At 46.8% G+C, this 19,347-nt stretch overlaps 1 protein-coding gene across 6 annotated transcripts in view; it reads right to left on the bottom strand.

Annotated features, from left to right (window-relative positions):
• Positions 1-703: 703 nt before the first annotated feature.
• Tm9sf4 (transmembrane 9 superfamily member 4) overlaps positions 704-19,347 on the bottom strand; it is a 45,775-nt gene continuing 27,131 nt past the window's right edge. For all 6 annotated transcript variants that reach the window (XM_004840585.3, XM_087188840.1, XM_087188839.1 and 3 more), the window contains 13 exons: positions 18,240-18,363; positions 16,724-16,842; positions 16,507-16,618; positions 15,586-15,656; positions 14,011-14,143; positions 13,113-13,194; positions 12,942-13,017; positions 10,768-10,851; positions 8,421-8,596; positions 7,882-7,945; positions 6,464-6,583; positions 5,304-5,393; positions 704-2,637 (listed from right to left, as the gene is read on the bottom strand). In XM_004840585.3, the coding sequence (XP_004840642.1) occupies positions 2,488-2,637; positions 5,304-5,393; positions 6,464-6,583; positions 7,882-7,945; positions 8,421-8,596; positions 10,768-10,851; positions 12,942-13,017; positions 13,113-13,194; positions 14,011-14,143; positions 15,586-15,656; positions 16,507-16,618; positions 16,724-16,842; positions 18,240-18,363 (1,401 nt within the window). In that variant the 3' untranslated portion in view covers positions 704-2,487. The remainder of the gene's footprint in view (positions 2,638-5,303; positions 5,394-6,463; positions 6,584-7,881; positions 7,946-8,420; positions 8,597-10,767; positions 10,852-12,941; positions 13,018-13,112; positions 13,195-14,010; positions 14,144-15,585; positions 15,657-16,506; positions 16,619-16,723; positions 16,843-18,239; positions 18,364-19,347) is intronic.

Genomic DNA, 19,347 nt, shown 5'->3' with positions numbered 1-19,347 from the left:
GTTGAAAATGGCACAGAATGAGTTCAGAGAGAAGCACAGTGGAGAGTCCTACAACTATTCTTTGAGCCCTCTGATCTAGACCTGAAGAAAAAATGTCTCTGATGACTTATAACCAACTAATTCCATTTAGGACTTAGGTTAGTTTGACTTAAATTATTTTTTTTTCTTTTTGGTGCCGGGGATTAAACCCAGGGCCTTGTGTATGCTAAGTACATGACCTACCACCAAGCTACATCCTAAACTGCTTGACCTACATGTCCCTGCCCTTCTTTTCCCTCGTCATCTTGCCTAGTTTGGTTTCTAACTCCTGGGCTGAAGTGATCCTTTCATCTCAGCCTTGCCAGTCCTGGAACTACAAGCATGTATTGACCTGCACTTCTGTTGCTTCAACTGAAAGTTACTCATGATAAAAGATGAAGTGAGTTGGCTGTAAAATATTGGAGCTCGGATCCAAAAACAGGTCTCACTTCTACCTCATGGCCATTTCCTGCTTGTGGGGTTAGAGGGGCACATGCTTGTAATTCAGTATAGATGGGAGGGGGGTGCTGACCAAACAAGAGAGGTTATGTACTAGGTAGTGAACAGCAGTGCCTGAGCCCTAGCTAGAAAGCCTGACAGGAGCTTCAAGGACAACTACTTAGCACAACCTACTTGGGGAAGCCATCAGACCTCAGATCCATAACCCTAAATGTGATTTGAGACATGAGGAGAATGGCATTTTTATTTACAGTTGGACCAAAAAAAGGCATACAGGCATTTTTTAAAATTAAAAATAATGACGATGATTTAAAGTCAGAAAAATTGACAATGTTTGAACCCTTTGTGGAGTCCATTTCCCCACTTCCCCTCAAAAGAAAATCTTTTAGGGGGAAAAAATTTCAAGATTTGAATGAACAAAAGATTCCGATACCATTTTCTACTGCTTGGGTTCCCTCTTCTCCAACCTGATTCTTGGTAGATGCTGCTTGGCACTGAGGAGTCACTATGAGGCAAGATTCAGAAACTCACCAATTTGACTGATAGAGCTGGCAAGGGCCCTGGAGACTGGGGCAGTGGTGTGTGTGTGTGTGTGTGGGGGGGTATTCCTAGAATAACCAGCATCCTGAGCTTTGTCTCATGGAGTCTCAAAGGGACCAGAGCAAGGACAAGAGGCCATTATTTAAATCCTAATCCCAGGTGGACATGAGAGCCAATGTCTATGACTTGTACAGGTGGCCTGGGGCTGGGAAGAGTGGGGCTTTCTAGAGGAGTCAGGCAGCCACGAGTCTCTTCCTTCCAGCTTGGCAACATTGGGCTTCTTGCCTTGTCCTGGGAAATAGGGAAGGAATGATAAAACTTCCTTCTCTCAGCAGTTCTCTGTGTGTCCCAAAATAACTCAGGTGGGAGATGGGGGGCATTGAATCTGGCTAAAAGAAGTGAGCAAAAATAGTGAGGCCAGGGGACATCAGAGATAGAATGGCTCTGCCTGCCACCTGAAGAAGGGCACGTTAGATCTCCGGGCCTCCTTATTCTGCCCTGAAAGTGGAGAAGGTCCACCATCTGCACTTGGGAAAGATTGGCAGCCCCTGAAGAAAGAACTGGGGAGCAGTCCCAAGGGGAGAGGACCTTAGTGGTCTTAGCCATCCCTTCCCAGACACAGACAGGTGGATGCTTGGCTCTGCAAATACTTGACTCCAGGTCCAGGGTTTCTTGGCACAAGAACAGTTCACTGCAAGTCTCTCCTCTTCCTCCTTGTTGGTCAGCAGACTCTGGCTGCTTGATGCGGGGGTGGGGGTGGGGGTTCCTGATGTCCTACAGTACCTGCCCCAGTGCTTCCAGGGGCTTTCCTTGTAGCCATTAAGTCTTGGGCTTGCTCCTGGTGAAAAGGTGGCTCAGAGGCCTGGCTGGAAGCTCTGCCTTGGTAGCCTGGGAGGAGGCTGGGCAAGAGAGAAGTGGATCGGGGGAAGAGGCTGCTTGGCATTGAGGGGGCTGTCCGGGCTAGAATGTTAGTGTCGCAGCATCCATGGTGATGAGCACAGGTGGTGAGGCTCAGAACTGTCACAGGGGCCCTAGCATCTCTTCTTCTGGTTAGTTGTGGGGTGGCCAATAGCCCTGAGGAACTGAGGTGGAGACAGTGACTAAACCCAGTATCTTGGTGGAGTTATCCGTCTTGGATCCATTTGTTAAAAAAAACTAAGGAAAAAAAACCCAAACCAAAATAAACCTGAACAAACAGGTCAGAGTTCCTGCTAAAGGGAACTTTTTTAGCAATGAAGAAAAAAACCCACAAAAAACTCAGCCCCCACAAAACTGGAATAAGATGAAGAAAAATGCAAGATTTATCTACAGGCCCTCCCGCCCCCCACGCAGTCCCAGGATCCAGGAACACTGTGCCAGGAGTTATATTCCAAATGAGCAGGAGTTATTTTATTTTGCGTGCCTGCAGTTCCCTATAAAGGGTGGCTTCCTGTCGGAGGATGGAGTGGGCCTGGCTGTGGTCCACCCCAATCAGTCTATCTTCACGGCAGCATAGATCTTGCGGACAAACATGTAGGCTGCATAGAAGCCAATCGTACCCGTGAGCAGCCAGAAGGATAGGACCATGAGGGCTGTGTAGCCAAAGTAGAGGAGAGAAGGGATGAATTCGACGATGTCCAGCTGGGGCAACAAGTGGGGAGAGAAAAGAGGGATGGATGCTTAGTACCAGGTGGCCATGACAAACTGCCCAACTCCCACTCATGTAGTGGTAAAACTGCCACCTTTTAGGGAAAGGGGCTCACAACCATGGCTAGCTTTTATCTCTTCCAGGGCCTGTGAACTGCTTTGGATGCTCATGACCTCAGGACCAGAATACTATAAGCAGGAATGACCACAGTGGGGATATTCTCTGGTCCTCCAGTCCCTAGAACAGCACAGTAACACTGCTGGATGGCAGAAGGTACAGTGAGGAGAGGTCTCCAAAGCTCTGACCTTAAGGACCAGAGAGCCACCATCAGCCTATATTCCTTTCCCCAAGAATACCTGTCACTTTTTTTTTTTTTTTTTTTTGGTACTGGGGACTGAACTCAGGACCTTGCGCTTGTGAAACAGGTGTGGTGCCACTGAACTAAATCCCCCATCCCTGCCTGTCCTTTTGTTAACATCTCATGGTGATCTTGGAACATTTCAGATTCCCTTGTGACTAGGATTCCTTTGTGATAAAAGGAATCTGAGTTGTGGTGGTGCTTCCTGGGACAAATGGAGCTAATCTGAAATTTTGTTTCCAAGGTGTGGCCAGCACACCAGGGCCCATGGGTATGTATGTGGTCACAAAGTGCCAGGAGCTCAGAAGAAAACAATAAAGAAAAAGAAATAAAGAAAATAGGATAGGTCACTACTTAAGACTCTCTTCTAAGTCTAAGGGGTAAAGGTGCTATTTTTAGGCTCAACCCCCATCTCTCCTACAAGCATCTTATGGGTACTTAAGGGGTGATGGCACTGGGGAGGAAGGAGCAGGGCAATGGTCAAACCAGGAAAGGGATAAGCAAAAACAAGGCTGGAAGAGCCCTGAGAGCTCATGTAGCCAAGGCTACATAAAAAGAGGAGAACTAGAGCTACTACTGGCTGGGTTTCTACTTTGTGGTAAGATCCTGCCTGCAGACACACAGAGCTAAGGTATGGACACAGAGCTCTGGCATTTTTCAGACTCTGGATCTAACTATGCCTGAAGCTAGGACTCCATCTTCTTAAACTGTTCATTTCTATCAGCCAATATGTTCTCTTTTGGCTTAAGCCAGTATGAAGTGGGTTTTGGTCACCTGCCAATCACAAGAACTCTAACTCATATAGAAGAGGTATTAGATTTATTGTGGTTGATTCTTGGAATAGGACTAAGATCTGAAGATGCAAGTTATACGGGGGGCAGATTGCAGTGTGACTCAAGAAAGACTTCTGTAATAGCAGGAGCTGTCTAGAAGAATGGGAGTGTCAGAAAGAAGTATCTTTTTTGTCACTGGATGTGCCATAGCAGGAGTCAGCACACTTTTTCTTAAATGGCCACAATATCATTTTTTTTTAGGTTTTAGAGGCTACTGCAACTGCTCAACTGCCACTGCAGTATGCAAGTAGCCACAGATGATAGGCAAATGAATGATCACTGTGGTGGTTCAATAAAATTTTACCTTGGGGGCACCCTGCTACATGATCTTTGAAGTCCTGTCCAACCTGGTGTTTGGGGGAAAAGCATTCTTAACTTCAACCAACAGACCTACAACTGTTTTGCAGATATGGTCTGGTCGCAAGCAGAGAAATATTTGCTTTTGGGCTCTGGAAAGCCAAAGTACAATAGGTGAGATCAAGTCTTCAGTGTTAGCTAGGAAGGTGAGGGGTGCACCAGAGCCCCCTGAACTCCTTTCACAGGCACATCTGCTTTTATGTATCATACATAAATCTATCAAAACTTCTGGGATCTGTCTGTATTCTTTTGGTACCGGGGACTGAACTCGGGTCCTTGCACTTGCGCAGCAGGCGGTGAAACCAATGACCTAAATCCCTGGCCCTTCTGTTTGTATTCTTACTCATGTCACTCCTCAGGGACTATGACCTCTGTGAGCTTATCCTAGCTGTGCAAGCCACCTTCCATTTGCTGTCAGCCCACATGTGATCCATGTGGGCTCACATGGCAAAGTGGCTGGCCTTGGAGACACAGGCAAAGCCCTTTTTTGCTGGACCTCTCCTTGCTCTGCAGGACCACACAATACTGAGTGGGGAAGAGAAGGACGCCCCTAGAGACAGAAAACCTGGGGTCCTGAATCTGGGTTCTAGAGGCTATACCAGCATTTTCTTCTTTGATCTTTATTAACTCCTTTCATCTACTTTTACTCTTTCCTATTTTTTTCCTAGTACCTTGAGGTGAATACTGTATTATCAGTCTCAAAGACACATCGCCTTAGAGCACTGCTTTGGGGGTATTTTATCTCAGGTTTTGCACACAATATTTCCACTGTCGTTTACCCTAAAGGGTTGTCTCTCAAACATACAGAACTCAGACAATCTCATTTCTTAAAAGATGCATGTTCTAAGAGTGGTCCTCCCCACTTTTAGTGAGAAAGTAAGGTTTTTTTTGGGTTTTTTTTTTTTGAGACAGGCCCTCACTATGTAGTTCAGGCTGGCCTCAAACTCGCAGCAATCCTCCTGTCTCAGCCTCCTGAGTGCTGGAATTACAGGCGTGTGCTACCATGCCAGGCTAGGAAAGTAAGATTCTGACACTGAGGTTTTCCCCTCAGCATCCTCCTCTCCACTATCCTGCCTAAAGAGGACAGAGGGGCCCTCCAGGAGGGTGGTACCTTGTTAACAAAATAAAAGATGGCGTAGACCAGGACGTAGAATGCAGATCCCCCGGAGACTAGAAAATTCCTCCACCACCAGCGGTAATCCTGAGGAGGAAACAGAAAGAGGGTCACTGCTTTCTCCAGGCCCTCTTCCAGCCAAATTATATAGCTGCCTCAGGAGCTCAAGACTCTGAGTAAGAAGAGTAACATTTGTGTAACAGATATGTCCTGTAGCTTAACTGTGATGGTGGTTACTCAACTGTGCACTTCTAAAAATGATAGAACTGCAGATTAAAAAGGATATATTTTACAGTCTATAAATTATACCTCAATTAAAAAAATAACAAAAAATAATCAACTATATACATATAAAGATATTGGGGATTAGCTACATACCCTGCCTTTTTTAAGAAGGGGGCTTCCTAAGTTGCCTAGTCTACTCTTGAACTTGCAATCCTCTTTGCTCAGCCTCCTGTGTAGCTGGGACTATAGGTATGCACAATCATGCCTTGCAAATCCTTTTTAATTTTTGGTAGTACTAGGGATTGAACCCATGGCACCTCACATGTTGGACAAGTGCTCTACCACTGAGCTACATCCCTTTTCTCCAAAATTATCATGTGTTGAGCAAATACTTTCCATGTGCTAGGCACCACTTTAAGGACTACATCTCAATCAGCTCATTTAGCATTTGAAGCAGCCTCCAAGTTAGGTCTGTTACCTGAGGAGGAGTAGAAGTACAGACACTGAGCAACTTGTTGAAGATTCAGAGCCTCTGGTGGAGGACCCAGATCCAGGTCCAGGTTGGTAGTCCCATGGCCCTGGCTTACCTATTCTGCAGGAGCTAGCCCCCAGAAGTAGGGTAGTTCACCAATCTGCATCACGCTGCTGGAGAAACTACCACTAGAGTGAACTTGGTACTGACAAACCTACTGTCCTTTATCAAGCTGTGGTGACTACCCCACACAACCATGCAGTGAAATTGGTATGGTATCATTAACTGCAGTTCAGCTGAGAAATGGGAGGCTTGGAGAAGGAAGCAACTCACTAGACCAAGACAGTCTGAGTCAGGGACCACCTGGGAAACCCAGACTAGCCTCTGCACAACCTCACTCACCTGTTTAATGCTGGGTCCAGCCCTTGCCCTCCTCACTTCCCAGCCCCATTCTCCTTACCTCTGCACACAGCTGGAAGTACACCATGACGATGCTGATTTGTGAACAGGATACCACCAGGATGATGAAAACAAGGAATAGGAAGCCAAAGAGGTAATAGAATTGATTCTCCCAGATGGCCTGTGGACACAGCAGAGCGAATCTTCAGCTGGCCCGCCTCTACTCAGCTTCCCCTTCCCCTGCATACTATCTGCCACCAGAGCAAGAATGGAGAAACCATCAGGATACTATCTGGGCCTGTAGACTTGGCATGTGGTTGTGACTGGAGCAAGGAGTGAGCTATGGTGTTCTTAGGGAGGGGCTGGGGTGTGGTTAAGCCTGCTCTTTGTGGGCTCCAGTCTGAAGGTGTAGAAAATAATCAAAATCGGGCCGGGGATTTAGCTCAATGGTTTCGCCACCTGCTGCACAAGCACAAGGACCCGAGTTTGATCCCCGGTACCAAAAAAACAAAAAAAAGAAAATAATCAAAACCTAGAGCAGCCAACACCACTCAGGAGCAGCTTACCACGACAGGTGCTGTGCTACACTTAACTCCATAGGGGAGCCTATGTAAGCGTGGCCTTGTATAGCTGAGGAGGTGAAGGCTAAGACAGGATAGTAACTGGCCCAGGGGCACATAGATGGGAAATGCACAGGGACCAAAGGACAGCCAACTTAGGCCAGCCTGAGTGTGCAAGGGGCCCATCAGGGATAGGCTGGGCTACTACTCTGTAATAGCAGGTACCTGTACAGCACTGACTGGGGCATGGCACCATCTTTGCTGGACATGGGCTGGGTCACTAGACTTACAGGGCTCTGAGGAGCCCTCCTGCCATCTTGGCACTCCCAGGTAGGAGTGACATCACAGCAGTAGCATTTCCTGAATGCCAAGTGCCCTTATAGACCACAAAGATCTAGACAATGGGAAACATTTTCCCCTCTTGCCTTAAGTTTTGGGTGATGTCAACAGGTAAAAGATGGGAAGGGAGTTGGGTGTGGTGGTGCTTGCCTGTAATTCCAGCACACAGGAGGCTGAGGCAGGAGAATCGCCACAAGTTCGAGGCAAGCCTGGACTAAACTACACAGTAAGACCCTGTCTCACCCCCCCTCACCGAAAGGGAAGGGACCTGGAAAGATATAGCAATGATCTTCATCATGGGGGTGAATGATCTGTAGTATTATTGAAGGAAATTTCATATCCTGAGCCCTTTCCACACACCGGGCTCTGTACACGTGGCGTATTTCCTTCACCTTCCAAAGCTGTCCTGGCAGGCAAGTCTGTTTTCCAATTTCAGGGTGCAGAATGGAAATGTGAAAGGTTAAACATCCTGTTTGCAATTTCATAGGCAAGAAGAGGCAATGTGCCTAAGCAACAGGGAGAGACCAGGCTGCAGGCATGGCTGCATTGTGGAAAGGTGGGGACAGGCAGCAGTACTCACACTGAAGATGAAGAACAGCTCGATGAACATGGCACCGAAGGGGAGGATCCCAGCCATGAGAATTCTGCAGCAGAGCACTAGGGTCAACACTGCCCGAGACCTGGCCATCAGGAAACCCAAGCTTCCCCTCCCCCACAGTGACGTGGAGACAGTGCCTATGCAGGTGGGGGACCTCTCTGTGCTGCTGAGGCACTATACCCTCTCAAGAGGTAGACAGGGTGGGTACCATTCCCACAGTTACAGGTGGGAAACAGGTTCAAGTGATAGTTTTAAACTGTCCCACCATACCCTCCATCTTTCCCTTCCCCGTCCTGGTCCCCAGGCTGGCATGAAGTCTGCTGCAACCCTGTCCTCTTTGTCATGGAGGGAAACTGAGCTTTCATCCAGTCTACTAGTATGGCTACAGCTGCTGCAGGAACACTGATCGAAGCTCCTGGTGAGAGCACCCTCTTCCATGTCCTCCTAAGGTGTGGCTCAGGGGAGTGCTGGCCCCACATACTCCAAAAGCCCTCTGCTCTTGTCCCCACCAGAAGACTCACCCCACAAATCGATTCATGTACCACCGCTGTTCAGGAATCTGCCGGGGAATCTGGTTGGTACGTACAGGGTTGTCATATGGCTGCTTGCGGAAGCCAAAGTAGTACCCCAAGTAGACAAGAGGCAGGGAGATCCCAAACCACATGCAGAGCAGAGCAACCATGGTAGGAAAAGGTACCTGTAGACACAATGCTGTAAGGACCCTACCAGGCTCTAATGCCTAGGATAGGGGCTACACAAGGGGCAAAGGAAACTTTTGGGCTCCAGGGAAGAAGCCACATGTACAGCAAGGCCACCATGGCGGAGAAGGTTCCGCACACATCCCACCCAACCCTGGGATCCTAGTCAGAATCTCTTGAGGCCAAGAATTTCCTGGGATGAAAGCATACTGCAAATGGGGAGGAAGACTGGGCTCCCAGTAAAGAAGGAACCTCGTCATACCAGGAACCTGTCATCCAGGGAGGAAGTAGAGAGGATGAGAGAAGAAAGGGACTGAAAACCCTAAGGGGACAAGAAGGGGCTAGACTGAACGCAAATGACATTAAAGGATCCATTAAGTGAACAGAAAAAAGGGAAAAAACAAAGTGCATGAAGTGCTCATTTGGTTAAAATAGAATACCACGATGTATGTTTAAGTGTAAAATGCAGGTTTAATATTGTATGTACAAAATAACTCATTAATTAATTAATTAATACAGGCTCTCCCTATGTAGTTCCGGCTCACTAAGTAGCTGAGGCTGCCCTAGACTCATGGTGATCCTATTTCAGCCGCCGGAGTGCTGGGATTATAGGTGTATGCCACCATGCCTGGCTCAGAATTCCATTTTAATAAAATATTATATATATAAGCACCAGGAAAGCCTTACACCGAAAAGTTAACACTGTTTCCTTGGATGAGATATGAGGGAGAGAACTGATTTTTCATTTTCTTTATTTTTTTCTGTACAGTTATGAGTTGCTAAACTTTTATAAGTATCATACGAAATGGGCATGGTGGTGCAGGTCTGTAATACCAGCACTGTGAGAAGCTGAGGCAGGACAGCAAGTCTGAGTCCAGCTAGGGCTACTTAGTGAGACTCTATCTCAAAATTAAAAAAAAAAAAAAGAAAAAAAGGGGGAGACCTGGGCTGGTGATGTAGCTCAGTGTAAAGGCTGAGCCAATCCCAGTTCCACCAAAAAAAAAAAAAAAAAAAGAGGAATCATACAGAAAGGAAGAAATAATATTGTAAAGTGTTTAGAACACTTTTTTTTTTTTTTTTTTTTTTTTTTACAAAGTACCATGTAAACATCTGAGTTTTTTGGTAAATTACTAATTCCATTTTATTTGTTTTTTGTTTTTTTTTTTGGTGCCGGAACCACTGAGCTAAATTCCTGGCCCACTAATTCCATTTTAAATAAGTCTATATGGAAAAAAGACTATATATCTCTGGGTGGTTGGATTATGTTATTTTTAACTTCTTTTACTTCTCTGTACTTTCCGAAATTTCTCCAAGTGTCTGAACTGTGCATCTGGTAATCGGCAGGAAAATGTTGGAAAGCAGGAACACGGGTATTAAAAAAAGAGGAAGTGAGTGGTTCCACTACCTGCCTCTTGCAAGCACAAAGACCCAAGTTCGATCCCGGTACCAAAAAAAAAAAAAAAAAAAAAGAGGAAGTGAGAGGTCAGGTAAGATTGTATTTCTGGAGGGTGGCTTCCATGGCTCCTGGGTGAGGCTAGTCCTCTGCAGCCAGGACTTAGAGCCTCACTCAGGGACTTTTTAACAGGCACGTGCAGATAGGGCACAGGTGGCTGCCCCACCTCTACCACAACCCTGCTAACTGACCAAGACTCCATTTCCCCCATCCTCAAATCAGTTCAAAACCCTACTCAGTGAGTCCTGGACAGCTGCTAGCAACACAATGGACTAAGGCTGTTGGGATCCCCATTCTAAGGATCAGACCACCTGCCCCTTCCCATCCTCTCTGCCTCTACCTGCAGGGACTGGTGCTGATTGGTAGGTGGGACTCAAGGAGAGCCCTGTTTTGGGCTACTGACCTAATACATTCACACCAAGCAGCTCCACCTTGGTTGACACAAAGGGGAACACCCCAGTTGGCCCCTGGACAATGGAAACCTTCCTTTAGAGAAGTGAGCTTTGGCCAGCTGTCTGAGAGCCCATATAGGCCAGGGCTTAGGACATGGGCAAACAATGGACAGTGCTGGGGAAACCCCAACCAGCCCTTACCCCCAGGGCTGGGAACAGAACTCTGGGGACTCAGAAAAGGGAAGGAAACAACAGGAAGTGGCCTTGGGGAGTGGGGCTGTGTCACAGTCCCCTTAGTGGGCGGGGGCAGGGTGAGGACACTTACCGCTCCTGACGAGTGCTTTCCCCAGATAAAGCAATTCAGTATGAAGCAGATGCCAAAAACCACACCAGGGTATAGTGTTGCCGTCTGGGAACAAGAGGGGCCAGGTTGGGAACTGTATCCAGGGAGGTCCCTGCTTCAACCCTTCCTTGTCCTTCCAGCAAACTCATCTCAAGAACCAGTTTTTCCTGGAAGTATTCACTGACCCAGACTAGATAGACCTCAGGTCTACACACCTCTCACTCAGATCCCTGAAACTGCACCTCTCTTGCTTCCATCCAAGTGTGTAATTACAGTTGCCCCCAGCTTATGAAGGCTCTACTAATGATTTCTTTCTTTTTTTGGTACTGGGGATCGAACTCGAGACCTTGTGCTTTCGAGGCAGGCACCAGAACCACTGAGCTAAATCCCCCGCCCCTACTGATGATTTCTTTACTTTCCAATGGTGTGAAAGTGATACGAATTCAGTAAACTGTACTATGATATTTGATAAGTTAGGTACAATAAATGCATTTCCAACTCAGGATATTACCAACTTATGATGGGGCCACCGGGATGTAATCCCACCCTAAAATGACAAGCATCTGTATGCATTGTGCTACCTGATCAAAGGCTTCCTCTCTCCAGCAGACTGTAAGCTCCTTGGGAGGATGAATCCACCATGTTCTCTGATGTACTCCCACCAGACAACATAGTAGCTACTCAATAAATACTTGTTAGAAAAAGAGCTGCTGAGTGCACAAATAACAAAACTTCTTAAACACATAGGCCCCATCCTAAACCTTTTGGAATAATGCTAAGTAAGCTTTAATGCGTCTTAGGGATGGCAAATGCTGGGCTCTGCATGCTTTATCGCACCTTATCCTCACTACATGATTAGCAGGGAAGGACTAACATTATTTCGTTTAAAGACAAGGACACTGAGGCCCAGAGACATTAAGTGTTGCTCCTGCCGCTGCCCCCCATCTTTAGTTTCCCAAGGGTGGGGCAGAGGTTCAAACCTAGGCAGTATGACACTAGAACCCACCTCCTGACCTACTGTGGTATATTCTAGTCTGTCAGAATCTCCTGGGCTGGTGTCGAGGCACAGGCAACCACAGCCCCAGATTTAAACTTGAGCCTCCTTCTTTTTATGCACTGCCCATGATCACCACGGACCTCTGCAACCTGGTGCCCATACTCTGCTGCCAGGTTTGCCTCTGTCTTACCGCCCCTCCCACCCAACAGCTGGTCACTGCTCCTACATTTTTCTGACACTGGGTCTTTATGCAGGTATCAGCTTCCCGAGCACTAATGCCATACCAGATCTTACACTCAGTCCCTTTCTACCCATGCAACCCTGAGAGGCAGATGCAACTATCCCCATTGGAGAGATAGGAAAACAGGCTCAGAGGGCCATTCATGACTAACAGACCAGGTAGGAACAGAGCCAGGACTAGGATCTGGGCAGCTGTAGAACCCAAGGCCCTTCTGCTGACTGCTTCCCTCCATCTGAAATTTTCCTCTTCAAGGACCAGGTCAAATGTCACTTGGTTCTTTCCTTTGTGGTTCTCTTCACTCTGCTGTGTGCAGGGAATCTACCTTGGTGGCCAAAATTTATGGTCCAGGTACTACACTAGATACCAGGAGTATGAATAGGAAAAAACTTTGCAGGAAGGAGGGACTCAGGGCTCCCTGGCAGGTGAGGTGGCCCCAGGCTTCTAGTTCTATGGTCTTTTTTGGTGCCAAGATCTTTCCTCATTCTCAGTAGGGGAGAGAAGGGCAGGAGCCATCTTCATTGGAGAGCAACAGAGGCACCAAGTCTGGAAAACAGGCTGTGGTCACATAAGCCTGGCCTCTTCTACCCTGGAAGGCCAGTCTCTCTATCCTGTTGGGCAGGGGGTTCTCCTGCAGCCTTGTCATCCTTTCTATGTGAATCCTCTAGTCTATCTCTTGCTTGAGCCACCCAAATTCAAACCCTTCATTTTATAGATGGTCCAACTAAGGCCTGGAGAGGTCCTGTCTCAAACCTGTGGGGTAAAGACCCAGAACTGCTGATGCCTGGGTGCAAGGTCCTCCTGCTCCATCACACTGCTGCTCAGTCTTTAGCCTGAAAACCCCATAGGGCAGGTCTACATTCCTCTTGGGAAGCCTATCAAGGACCTTTTCAGACCCACTGATTGCTTTAAGACACTTACACAGAAGGCTCCTTTCTTCCACCGATGACCTTTTAGAGTGCGGTACAAACGGCCAGCAGAAAATCCACCAAACACCCTGTGGGAAAAGGGCAGGAGTCCACACCAAGGGGGCCTGTTAGTGGTATGAAGGAGGCTTGTGCTGGCCCCTGAGAACCTCTCTCACACACCTACCCCATGAACATGAAGAGAAAGCAGGCTGTGGTCATGAGAGCTCCCCGGCTGGAAGGCGACAGCATCCCAAGCATGGCCACAACTGTGGGGGTAGGGGGATGGCAGAGTCAGGCTCAGGTTGGCTGATCATCAGGCCCCCAGATCCTACCTGAGCAGGCTGATAGGACCCTGGGCAGAGGGGGCTAGAAGAGGTTCCCTTCTCCTTTGGCCTTCTCAACAACATGGTTCTGTCCCCTATACAGGGAAAGACTGGTTCTTAGGTGGGGTTCAGAGGGGTATGACAGCTGCTGGGCCTGGACTGGATTAATCTTAATTGCAGCTTCTAGTCCACAGGGCACTGAATGTACCCTACAACTCTGCAAAGTGGAGATTTTTCTCTATTTCTCAGACAAGGAAACAGGCTCAGAAAGGTTTAGTTACTTGTCTAAGGTCATTAAGGCTTGGAGGCATGAGGTTAAGATACAAGTTTAGGCAGACTGACTCTAGACCTGTCTGTAACTACTATATATTAGTGTTTTTTATTTGTTAAAGAAAAATGCCCTGAGTCCAGTACTAAACCTGGTATTGACTTTGGGTCAGGCACTTAACCTGACTACAAAAGGTGGCCAACTTCACAGTGTGATGTGGCCTCATGGACAGGGTAGACACACTGGGCTCTATAAATGGAGCAGGGAAGCTGCAAGGAGGATCAGCATTCCAGGGGCTAGGGCTGCTGCTGGGACGGACAGGTAGCTGTTTAGCCCCGAGAAGCTGACACATCTGCTTAGTGCCAAGTGTTTGGCCCTTCTCCAGGGAGGGAAGCCTGCCCTCTTCTCTTGAGGTTCATGGAGAGATAGCCATGTGTCAGGGTCAGGCAGGCCATGCTCCTCTGGGCCCCTGCACCAACCAGAACACTCACAGATGACGATCAGGATCATACAGAAGAGCTGAATGCCTGACCCCAGCAGGGAGCTGAGGATCATGGGGTATTGGGGTGGCCTGAAGACATCACCGTGTACCAGCTTCCACCCAGATTCTTCCATAGTGTCTTCCTGCAGCAAAGGGCCAGAAAGTGAGGCAGATTCGTGAGGATGGGGACAGCTCCTGCAGGAACCACCTTCAAGGGCCCAGGTTTCCTGAGGGTCCCTCAGGTGTCAAACAGCTCTGCTCTGACACAGGAGGGTCACATGGGGAAAGGAGGCCACAAACACACCTCCTGTAGCTATATATCCATCTATCTATCTATCTATCTATCTATCTATCTATCTATCTATCTCCCCAATTCCACAAACCTAGTGGGAAGAAAAATCATGTAAACATATCGATGTTAATTTAGTAGTTCTTGGGTGGTGAGATTTAGAAACTATTTATTTTCTGCTTATAAAAGAAATATGTATTTATTTGTGTAAGAAAGTTTAAAAATTTTGGTATACATCATGAAGTTTAAATGAACAAAAAAAAAGTTTCATGTAGAAAAATTAAAAAATATAGGGCCGGGGATTTAGCTCAGTGGTTCTACCGCCTGCCTCACAAGGGCAAGGACCCGAGTTTGATCCTCAGTACCAAAAAAAAAAAATTTTAAAATATAAAAAGATGAAAAATAAGCTATAGTTGAGTAATGTTTATACATTAACATAAAATGAGGCCAATGTTTTATTTCCTTTAGTCTTTTAGGTATGTTTATGTGCCTATATATATGTTTTAAATAATAAAATTTGGATCATATTAGTTATTTTCAGATGATGTTTGTGAACATTTCATGTCAATAAATACTCTTTGAAAATTTATTTCAAAGCTGGGATAAATATTTCTAAAACCTAGTTTTTGGATTTTTTGATTCTTTCCTTAGGAAAATCCTAGAAGAATTGCTGTGCCAACGCAAGTTGCCTGTTTTACAGTTCTTGAGATGAAGTCCCAATTGCTTTTCGGAGGACTGCCAATTTAACCTTCCATGGGGGAATTCGGGAAAGTGTTTGTCTGGTGTTAACTTTGCCAACAATTAGTACTATTAAAAAAAAAAAGCCAGTCCGCGATGACTTGATAGTCCAAATGATTGCATTTTAGGAGGTTATCCCTGAGGTAAAAACATTTTTTTCAGATGCATACTGGCCACAGGTAGTTCCTTATTGTAAATTTTCTGTTCATCATTACATTAGTGATTTTAGGTTTTTGGTTCTTTAAAGGGAATTTTATATAAATTCTTCCAAATGTATTAGTTTAAGTTTATTATAAATATACACTTCATTTTTGTTTTACTTATAAATCTGACATGCAAAATAGTTTTAACATTTTTAATGTCATATAAATTTTCTTTCTGCAACCTCTATTGTATTTGTACTTGAGACCAGAAATCCCATCTCTATCACTCTGGGTGATTAGTTTTTTTCCTCCTTTTCAGTATTTCTGAAGTTATGAATGATCTCACACACACACACTGGTCTGCTAGACTATGCTCCCTCTCCCAGTCCATCCCTCCCAAGCCAAGACCTCATACAATGTCATCTTCCTTGTTATAGTTGGCGATGTCCTTCCGGAGGGTCCGAATGATAATCATGCTCAGGATGCCTGAAACAGACAGGGGTGGGGAGGAAGAGCTGTGAGGCAAGAGTCTATTGTGCTGTGTCCTCCTCCAATAGGACCTGGCCACACAGCTACTTAATCCTCTCCAGCCAACTGAGGACAGGTATGCAGAAAGAAAGGACAGCTGAGATGGAAGGAGAAAGCCACAGAACACTCTTTTTATGTTAGGAAGAAAAGCATCCCAGCTCTTCCACAGCTGGTTTGTTGCCTTTACCCCTTTCTTCCCCTGCCCCGACTGCCTCCTATGTATGTGCCAAGACTCACACTGGGCATCTTTGGTTCACAGACACCCTCTTCCCACATTTGTCTTCTACTTGCCTACTTCTCGAACGAGAGTGCAGTGGTTAGAAGAACAGGCTGTGTGACAATGCACTCACTTAAACTCTTGGGGCTGAAGGACCGAGATGTCTGTAAAGTGCTTAGGACAGCAGCTGGTTCTTTGGTAAATGTTTACTGCACAGTACCTAGCACTATGTTTGCTTGTCATAATACTGGAACCACCAGCATCACTCCACCTCTGTCCACCACCCTCTTGCCATCGAGCTTCCTGTCAAGCTTGCCTCACTGCAGGGCTGTGACCCTTGTTGAAACAGTCTTTCCCTGGCTCTCTCAATGAATCAATGAACGTGTATATCAAGAGTTGTATCCATCCTTCTCTAGTGAAATTTCCAGGGCAGAGACCCAATCTTGTCCACTTCTATCATTTGATGCCTGCAATAGGGTCCTGATGTCTGGCCCTGAGAACACCTTAGAAATCCCTGTAAGTGATGGGATGTCTCAGTTCCTCAACACCGCCTCCCTGTCCTCTCCACTTTTCAACCCACAGTGTTCTCACCTGATAGGAAGAAGACCACCACGACAGAGTTAATGATAGAAAACCAGTGGATCTGCACATCACTCATGGTCAGGTAAGTGTCCCAGCGAGAGGCCCATTTGATGTCACTTTCCTGGTGGGGTGGGAGGAAGCCCATGATAGTCAGGCCTCCTGCTCTCGAATCCTGGCCTAGATCAGACCTTTCCCACCCTACCCATGAGCTTGTGTCCTTTCTTACCTCCCAGTGAACAGAGTAGGTGAAGTACAGCTGATTCTCCTTGGTAGGGTCAATCTCTTGGGGTGAGGAGTTGGTACCCTCAGGCAGAGTACATGAACTCTTCTCATCTGTTTTGAGGTCTGTGAGAAACAGAGATTCAGTGTATGCCCATGGTGGCCAGTGCCACTACCCAAGACTGTTCTGTGGGTACTTTGGAGGATGCCTGCTGCTAGGCCCTGGTCTCTGGGTTCTGAGCGGAGGTTGGGAGCACAGTAGGCAAGGATGGCTTTTAAAATTATATTCCCCAGAGCCCTGACCTTCCAAAGAGCCTTCAGGACTCTAGACAGGCATGTGTATGGGGAAGTGAGGGAGAAAACAGTCTGAGTTCAGACCTCCTTTATGGCAATCAGTCTCATGCATTCAATCTCAACATGACCTCACTCATTCACCCAGGCCCATTCAAAACCCAGCACATCCAAGGTCATTCTTTACTCATTCACACAGGTGGTCTCTGGTACTTTAGTAACCAATCATGCAGGTGCTTCCCCATTTACTCATTTGTTCCCTCTACCATCCATCCCCTTCTTTTAGCCAGTAAATATACCACAAGCACCACTATGTGGTAGGTACTGTGCTGGGTGCTGGAGACAAAATGGTGAGAAAAGTAGACAGACTCTAATTTTAATCAGCCACTGTAGGAGCAGAGATCTCAAAATAGTCACATACATAAACGTAAACCGTGCTCATGACACTCACAGGAGAGGCAGCATGGTGCTTTTAAAGTATGAGAGCTGTTTTTTGAGGCTCTTGTGTATGATTTTGTTTGAAAGCTATGTTCCACAGATTTCTGAAAAAGCCAGAAAATCACCACTGTGGACAAAGGCCAGGCCTGGAGCTTAACTGAAGAACACCCTCTGGTGGGTGAGGGCAGGGAGGAAAGATGAAGCAGGGCAGGCCATATGAAATCTTGCTGGGCACTCCAACTCTCACTCAACTGTTGACCTGGGCAATTTTAGTCTGTGCTAGTCACTCATACACAGGGACTGAAAGAAGACCCCTGCTTGGGCCGGGGATCTAGCTCAGTGGTGCCATGCCTGTCTTGAAAGAGCAAGGTTGTGAGTTCAATCCCTGGTACTGAAAAAAAAAAGACACCTGCTGTCCCCTTGCCCCTTGTTCTTCAACTCAGGGTGAGCTGGCTGTTTCTTGTAAAGAGGCTCAGTAAAGCCCTGACTTACTGTTTGGTCTTGCCCAAGTCACTAACTTCTCTGAACTTCTGGCTCCTTAACTATAATCACCACCTAGCTCCTGGGCTTGTGAGAGGTGGTAAGCTAATAAGGTGCTCAGCCTATGACACAACAGGTGTCAGGTCTCCCTCGCTTCCCACCTTCTCAATTGGTAATACAGTGACCCCTTCATGGCGGCTAAGCCCATACCTGGGCCTACTGGCCAGTTCAGGGGGCAGAAGTATGAGAAGATCCTGGGTATGGAAGCCCAGGCCCATCCAGCCCTGCCCCTCTGGTCAGACCTCCCCACTCACCCTCCAGCCTGATGCTCTGGGGAATCACCTCGAAGCGGACGACACGGTATGTATGTTCCTGGTCCTCTTCCATATCTTCCCGGTGGTAGTAAAGGATGAACGAAAGGTGATTGTGCAGGTAGATCTGAAGTGAAGCAACAGAAAGGACAAAACAGCTAACAGCCAAGTTATAAACAACTAGAAAGTCACTCAGGGAGAACACCCAAAGCATTAGGGCCCTCCTCTTGTTCAGCATGCCCGGCTGTACCAACCTTTCAAAAACACTGCTCTCATACCACCTTTCTGCTCACTAACTCTACAGTCCTCCCTAGGCCTTACTGGATATAAGCCTAAGTCCCTTAGCCTGGCATTCAAGGCCTTCTATCATCTGATTCTAAAACAGCTGGCCTTCACTATCTTCTAAAACACATTAGCATCCCCAGCTCATCCCTGCCCCACAAATAGTCCCTATCCTGCATCTCTGTTCATGGCATGCATTCCAAAGAGGATGTCACCCCCATCTCCACTCAGCTGAAGCCTAACTTGTTTCCAAGGTCTGGCTCTTCCACCATGACACTGTGAATGCACAACATGCTCCCTGATTTCCCCTAGCATTGACAGCCAGGGGTGGGCAACTGGGATTCAAGATCCAGGGCCTCACTCTGCTGATTCTCTCCCAGTTAGAACAGAAGCCTATTGAGGACAGGGTCTATGCCTCAAAAGGTATACGTCCCTTATTCCCTAAGTAATATGTGTTCAGCTTAGAAAACTACATATAGAAAGAGAATGTAGCTATAATCAGCCATGGTAATACATGATTATCAGCTTATTCCTAGGGCAATGCTGTGAGACACTCACAGCGATGTCTGATTTACTCTGCAAAACTACCCCAGAGAGTGGGGATCATTATCACATCCATTATAGATACAGAAATACAGACTCAAGGCCTCTCAGGCAACAGGTGGCAGGATTCAAACCAGGGACCTTGTAGGCTTTTCCTCATTATGTGGTCCTCTCTCTTGCACACTGATAGTGATAAAGTTCCAGATTTCACTTGTTTGAATTGTATAAAAAGGGAATCTAACATTTTAGTGACTGTGCCTTCAGCTTCTTGTAGCATCTTCCAGAG

This window comes from Heterocephalus glaber, unplaced genomic scaffold (assembly GCF_053883595.1).
Source record: "Heterocephalus glaber isolate CG9 unplaced genomic scaffold, H.glaber_assembly_v1.0 deba00001532, whole genome shotgun sequence".
NCBI lineage: Eukaryota > Metazoa > Chordata > Mammalia > Rodentia > Bathyergidae > Heterocephalus > Heterocephalus glaber.
The sequence above is the reverse complement of the archived record's forward strand: the minus strand, read 5'-3'. Positions and strand labels throughout refer to the sequence as shown.